We start from the raw sequence: 7,500 nt of genomic DNA, 5'->3' as shown, positions 1-7,500 counted from the left end.
CGAAGCGGCGTTCCGCGAAGATTCTGGAAGATCTTCGAGAATTCTCAAGATGGCGGGGAAGCTCAGGCCCTGGGGGGGAGGGGGGGGTAAAGGGAGGGGAGAGAGAGAGAGAGAGAGAAATTTGAGAGGGAGTGAAAAATGGGTTGAGGGTGATGATGATAAGTGATGGTGAGTGATGGTGAAGAAGATGATGGTGATGGCGGTTATGTTGATGGTGATGGTGATGATGATGATGATGATGATGATGAGGAGGAGGAGGAGGAGGAGGAGGAGGAGGAGGAGGAGGAGAAGGAGGAGAAGGAAGAGGAGAAAAAGGAAGAGGAGGAGACGGAAGAGGAGGAGGAAAAGGAGGAAGAGGAGAAGGAGGAGGGTGGTGGTGGTGGTGGTAATGATGATGACTGACGATTAGTAAAGGTAATAGTAATAGTTATAATCATGGTGATGAGGGTTAGAATGAGGATGATAGTGAAGATGGTGATGGCGATGGTGATAGCGATGGTGATAGCGATGGTGATAGCGATGGTGATAGCGATGGTGATAGCGATGGTGATAGCGATGGTGATAGCGATGGTGATAGCTTGGCGATGGCGATGGTGATGGCGATGGTGATGGCGATGGTGATAGCGATGGTGATAGCTTGGCGATGGCGATAGTGGTGAAGATGGAAACGGAAATATCAAAACTGACAAACTAAAATATGAACTAAAATTGAAATAATATATTTCATTGATATTTAACAAGAGGATAACAATGACGACAATGAATCTGCATGACTAAAGACACAATAAACAATAACAAACTTCCTCAGCTAATTTACCCTACTTCTTTAACTTAATTCCCTAGTTTGACATTGAAATTCAACCAAATGTTACTTAACAATGGCCTTATTTTCGACCTAATAACCTAACTTTACAATAAAATCACACAACTCCTCAATACCATTCACTATTTTTTCAGAACTAACTAGAAAACTTCGAGACCACCAGTTCTCAAATTTCACGACCCAATTTCGTAATTTCTCAATCTAATTACCCATTTTGCTGACCCAACTTCCTATTTTCCTACTTTCCTATACTGTCGAACTAATTTGGACATTTCTCGACCAACTTCTCAACCTAGTCACCTAACTTCTTAACCCAATCACCTAACTTCTCTAACCAATCACCTAACTTTTCAACGCAATCACCTAACTTCTCTACCCAATTACCTAACTTCTCTACCCAATTACCTAACTTCTCTACCCTATTACCTAACTTCTCTACCCAATCACCTAATACCCATTTTTAAAAAATTACTCGACCTTATTATCCGTAATTCCCTATTTTGTTCAACTCAGTCACCTAACTTCTCAACCCAATTACGTAATTCATCGACTCCACTTCTAAACTTCTCTACCCAATGCCCTAACACCCAATCACCTAACTCATCTCAACCCAATCGCCTAACTTCTCAGTCCAATCAACCCGATCACCTACCCTTCCTTCATCACTGCCACCCAATCACTTCTCAACCCAGTCACCTAACTTCTCTACCCAATCACCTAACTCGCCTAACTTCCCAACCACCTAACTCCCTAACTTCTAGACCCGAATCACCTAACTCCCCAAACTTCCCGACCCAATCACCTCTAACACCTCTAACTTCTTAACCCAATCACCCTAACTCCTCTAACTTCTCGACCCAATCACCTAACCTCCCTAACTTCCCAACCACCTAACTTCCCTAACTTCTCAGCCCAGTTATCGAATCCATTCACCAAGGAAAGTACACCTACCTGAGCCGCCCCCTGAACGACCCTGAGCGCCAGCAGGGCCCAGGGACCTCCTAGGGACACCGGATGGGTAACGAGCCCAATAACGCCCGTCACGCCCACAGAAGCAGCCAGGACACCGCCCGCGCCCGCCCTTGGGGAAGAGAGAGAGGGGGGCGGGTGTTAGCACTGTGGGAAGCGTTTGGTTTGAAGGGGTGGGGGAGGGAGGGAGGGGTGGGGAGTGGGTGTTGTGTTCTTTTATATATATATATATATATATATATATATATATATATACATGTGTTATTTATGATTTCATTCCTGTATTAATTCCTTTCTCTCTTTTGCATTTTTGTCTTTGACTCTGACTTTGTCTCTCTCTCTCTCTCACTCACTCACTCACTCACTCACTCACTCACTCACTCACTCACTCACTCACTCACTCACTCACTCACTCTCTCTCTCTCTCTCTCTCTCTCTCTCTCTCTCTCTCTCTCTCTCTCACTCACTCACTCACTCACTCACTCACTCACTCTCTCTCTCTCTCATTCTCTCTCTCTCATTCTCTCTCTCTCACCTTGTTCTCCGTCCCTCCCTTTTTGCTTCACTGTTTTACCAATAGGTCTTTTTTTATCCTTTAACTCGCCAAACATTCAAGGATATCTAGATACTGACGTCCCTCCCCCCCCCCCCCCCATGCTATTCTTCCCCCTCCTCTTTACCCCATACCCTAAACCCATAATACCTTATCCCTTATCCCTTAGCCCTTATTCATTATCCCTTATTCCTTATCCCTTCCCACTTATTCCTTATACCTTCCCCCTTATTCCTTATCCTTAAAATTCCATTCATTATGCCATTCATTCTTTATTCACTTTTTTTTTGGGGGGGGGGTGGGGAGGGGAGTCGAAGAGAAGATGCATTTGGGAAGTTAATGACAAGTTGGTGTTCATAATTATCTGAAATACAACGATGTTATTTGGCCGTGTTGTACCAACGACTTAATAATAATCATAAATAATAAGAATAATAAAAATAATAACAATAAATAAAAAATATAATAAAACGGTAAAGGGATTTTTTCTTTTTCTTTTTTCTTTTTTGATTTTCTGCCTTTTCTTTTCACCTCTTCCTCTTCATCTTCCTTTTCTTCCTCTCCCTTCGCCCTCCCTTCCCCTTCCTTCTCCATCCCTCTCCCCTTCCATCCTCTCCCTTCCTCTCTTCCTCCTCCCTCCTATCCCTTCCCTTTCCTCTCCCTCCCCTTCCCTCTTCCCTATCCTCTTTGTTCCTAACCCCTCCTCCTCCCTCCTTTTCTCTCCTTCGCCACCTCTTCTTTCCTTCTTTTCCCCTCCCTTGCCATTCTTCCTTTCCCCTCCCTCCTCATCGCCCTCCCTCCCCTTCCCCCTTGCCTTTCCCCTAACTGCTCAAGACTCCCCTTCCCCTCCCTTCCCCTCCCTCCCTAATCCCTCCTCCTCCCTCCTTTCCCCTCGCTCCCCCTCCCCCTTCCCCCTCGCTCCCCCTTTCCCCTCGCTCCCCCTCCCTTCCCCCTCCCTTCCCCCTCCCTCACCCCTCCCCCTTCCCGCCTGCCTTGCTGTTCAAGACGACCCTTTCCCCTCACCCACGTGGGCGGGCAGCGAGGGAGGACGCGAGACAATGTCAACAGGAGACAAAGCAAGGGTCAACCCCCTCCCCTCTGCCCCTTCCCCCCCTCCTCCCTTTTTTTATTGCTCCTTCCTTTCTTCTTACTTCCCTTTTCATTCTCTTCTTCCTGTCTTCTTCCCCTTCTCGTGCTGCTCTTTCTCCCCTCTCGTTCTCCTTGCTTCCCTTTTATTCTCTTTCCTCCCCTCTTATTCTCTTTTCTCTCCTTCTTCCTTTCTTATTCCCCTTCCTCCCCTTTTATTTCCCTCCCTTCCTTCTGATTCCCCTTCCTTCCTTGTTATTCTCTTTCTCCTTTTATCCCCCCTTACTTTGCTATCACCGCCCTAACTTACTCTAAATCCTCTTCCTCTTTGCCTCCTCCTAATCTTCCTCTAACCCCCTCCTTTCCCCCCCCCCTACTCACCCCCAACGTATTATTTTGACTCGTCTCATTGTCTCCTTCCCCTCTTCCCCTCCCCTCCCCACTAACCCCTCCCCTTCCTCTCTGCCTGTCACTTCGTTTCAACTTCCTGCTTCTCCTCCCCCTCTGTAACCCCCTCTCCCCTCCCCTCCCTAATTCCCCTCTCCATGACTCTCCCCTGCCTTCTCCATGCCCCCCCCCCCCTCCCCACTCCATCTCATACCCGTACGTCCCTTCAATCCCTCTTCACCCCCACTCCCACCCCTCTCCCTCCCTCTCTCCCATCCCCCCTCCACCATACCATCCCTTACACCCTTCCTCACTCCACGCACAGCCCTCCCCTCTCCCATCCCCATTCCTCGCTCCTCCCTTCTCTCCCTCGCTCCTCCCTTTTCTCCCTCACCCTCCACCTTCTACCTCCCTTCTTTCTCACCTCCCACCTCCCTTTCCCCCCTTCCCACCAAACGTCCCTCTCCCTCCCATCTCTCCCCTCCCCCCCTCTCACCTTCTCCCTACCACTTGTCCTTCGCCCTCCCACCTCCCCCTCCCCCTCTCTCACCTTCTCCCTACCACTTGTCCTTCGCCCTCCCACCTCCCCTCCCCCCTTCCCCTCCTCCTCCCCCTCCTCCTTCCCCTTCCTCTTCAGCGTCTCCTTCCTGTTCTTGATCTTGACGCTTATTGTTCACGAAAGCCTTTTTACTTCCGAGATTAATTTCTGCAGGGGAGGAGGAGGAGGAGGAGGAGGAGGAGGAGGAGGAGGAGGAGGAGGAGGAGGAGGAGGAGGAGGAGGAGGAGGAGGAGGAGGAGGAGGAGGAGGAGGAGACGAGGAGGAGGAAGAGAAGGAGGAGGAGGAGGAGGAGGAGGAGGAGGAGGAGGAGGAGGAGGAGGAGGAGGAGGAGGAGGAGGAAGAGGAGGAGGACGAGAGAGAGAGGAAATCAAGGGAAGGAGGAAGGGAGAGGGAATAAAGAGGAAGAGAAAACGAGAAGGAATAAAGAGGAGGAGGAGGACGAGAGAGAGAGGAAATCAAGGGGAAGAGGAAGGGAGAGGGAATAAAGAGGGAGAGAAAACGAGAGGGAATAAAGAGGAGGAAGAAGGGTGAGGGAATGAAGGGGATAGGAAAGGAGAGAAAGTAACGTGGAGAAGAAAGAAAGAGGGAACAAAGAGGACAGGAAGAGAGAGGCAATAAAGAAGAGGCGAAGTGGAGAGGGAAGAAAGGGCAGGAGGAAGGAAGAGAGAATAAAGAAGAGGCGAAAGGGAGAGGCAATCTCAAAAAAGTATACATTTTTGTTTTACTTTAAGTGAAAATAAGATACACGCACACACACAATATATATATATATATATATATATATATATATATATAAATTTTTCGTACAAAAATGAAATACCAAAATACAAACTAATCAGCTCATATACATACTTGTCGACGACCTTATCAGCCAGTGCGGCGGTCACAAGCCACGCCCAGTAGACGCTGCTTAGCACCGCCCCTTCGACCAGCAGCCCCCAGCCAGCCTGCAACGATGCAACATACAAGATCAACATGACTGGCATTGGCACATGAGGAAGAGGTGAGGGAGAGGTGAGACAGGTGGAGCCACATGAGGGAGAGGTGAGGGAGAGGTGAGGGAGAGGTGGAGGAGAGGTGAGGGAGAGGTGGAGAGAGGAGAGGGAGAGGTGAGGGAGAGGTGAGTGGGGTGGAGGCACATGAGGGAGAGGTGAGAGAGAGGTGAGTGGGGTGGAGGCACATGAGGGAGAGGTGAGGGAGAGGTGAGTGGGGTGGAGGCACATGAGGGAGAGGTGAGGGAGAGGTGAGGGAGAGGTGAGTGGGGTGGAGGAGAGGTAAGGGGGTGAGGAAGGCGGAGGGGGGGTTACGTGATATGAAGTATGTGGTTTCTGCTGGTTTGTAAGCTGTGTGTTTGTGCGTGTAAGGATGTTTATGTAGGTAAGATACAGATATTCATGTAGATGTATAAATCCTTACACTTATACATAAACTTATACAAACGCATGCATGCACGCACGCACACACACACACACATACAAATACACATGCACACGCAGATGCACATGCACATATATAGTAATTCAAAGCAATTTTTTTTTTATATAAACACAAACATAAACATTTATACATACAAACATACATACACACACACACACATACATACATACATACATACATATATATATATATACATATATATATATATATGTGTGTGTGTGTGTGTGTGTGTGTGTGTGTGTGTGTGTGTGTGTGTGTGTGCGCGTGCATGCGTGCGCGTGTGTTAATCTGTACAACTGATAGTTCACGGCGGATGCAGAATATGTCTAGCGAAAGTTTAGGCCAACTAAACAAACGGCAGAAATAGCATTCCCAGTTAGATGGAACTGCGGGCAAAGAAAAAAAAAAATTGATGGCCTTTATTTTACTTTACTCAATGATATATACATATATATATACAAACAGACACACATACACATATATTTATAAAACAATAGATATGATAGATAAACAGATATATTCTCAACCGCCTTTCTACCATAAAAAAAATCAATAAAAAATATATCAATCATCTTTCGAGAATCACAAAAAAAACGGCAAAAAAACGAAACGAAAAAAAAAAGGCAAAAAGAAGAAAGAAAGACCTAAAAGAAAAGAAAAACAAGTAAAACCCTCTCTGTCCCAATTCACATCGACTGAAACCTTAAAGGAACGTTCGAGGCGAGACCGAGAGGGCCGTTAAACCACAGAGGAGTTTTATTCGCTGGAATGTTATTGCGGGAGGGAATAACAAGGCAGAATGAGAGGAAGGGAAGGAGGGAGAGAAAGGGAGAGGAAAGGGAAATAAAACGAGAGGAAGGAAAGGAGGGGGAGACAGGGAGAGAAATGGAGAGGAAGTGAGATAAAGAGAGAGGAAGGGAGAGGAAGGGAAGGAGGGGGAGAGAGGGAGAGGAAGGGAGAGGAAGGGGAGGGGGAGAGAGGGAGAGAAAGGGAAGGAGGGAGAGAGAGGGAAAGGAAGGGAGAGAAGGGGAAGGAGGGAGAGAAAGGGAGAGGAAGGGAGATAAAGAGAGAGGAAGGGAGAGGAAGGGAAGGAGGGGGAGAGAGGGAGAGAAAGGGAAGGAGGGAGAGAGAGGGAGAGGAAGGGAGAGGAAGGGAAGGAGGGAGAGAAAGGGAGAGGAAGGGAGATAAAGAGAGAGGAAGGGAGAGGGAGGGAAGGAGGGGGAGAGAGGGAGAGAAAGGGAAGGAGGGAGAGAGAGGGAGAGGAAGGGAGAGGAAGGGAAGGAGGGAGAGAAAGGGAGAAGAAGGGAGATAAAGAGAGAGGAAGGGAGAGGAAGGGAAGGAGGGGGAGAGAGGGAGAGAAAGGGAAGGAGGGAGAGAGAGGGAGAGGAAGGGAGAGGAAGGGAAGGAGGGAGAGAAAGGGAGAGGAAGGGAGATAAAGAGAGAGGAAGGGAGAGGGAGGGAAGGAGGGGGAGAGAGGGAGAGAAATGAAGAGGAAGGGAGATAAAGAGAGAGGAAGGGAAGAAGGGAAGGAGGGAAGGAGGGAGAGAGAGGGAGAGGAAAGGAAAAGGGAAGGAGGGAGAGAAAGGGAGAGGAAAGGAGAAGGGAAGGAGGGAGAGAGAGGGAGATAAAGGGAGAGGAAGGGAAGAAGAGAGAGACAGGGAGAGGAAGGGAAGGAGGGAGAGAAAG

General features: G+C 48.3%; 1 protein-coding gene across 1 annotated transcript in view; it reads right to left on the bottom strand.

The window, feature by feature from the left end:
* The window catches only part of LOC125037353, a 61,156-nt gene that overhangs the window by 37,004 nt on the left and 16,652 nt on the right, over positions 1-7,500 (bottom strand). Inside the window, exons 3-5 of the mRNA XM_047630458.1 lie at positions 5,230-5,324; positions 1,775-1,904; positions 1-69 (exon numbers count right to left, since the gene is read on the bottom strand). The exon at positions 1-69 is cut by the window's left edge and continues 16 nt beyond it. Of these exons, the coding sequence (XP_047486414.1) occupies positions 1-69; positions 1,775-1,904; positions 5,230-5,324 (294 nt within the window). The remainder of the gene's footprint in view (positions 70-1,774; positions 1,905-5,229; positions 5,325-7,500) is intronic.

This window comes from Penaeus chinensis, chromosome 23, assembly GCF_019202785.1.
Source record: "Penaeus chinensis breed Huanghai No. 1 chromosome 23, ASM1920278v2, whole genome shotgun sequence".
In the NCBI taxonomy this organism is placed as follows: Eukaryota; Metazoa; Arthropoda; class Malacostraca; order Decapoda; family Penaeidae; genus Penaeus; species Penaeus chinensis.
Note: the sequence above shows the minus strand (reverse complement) of the source record. Positions and strands in the feature narration are given on the sequence as shown.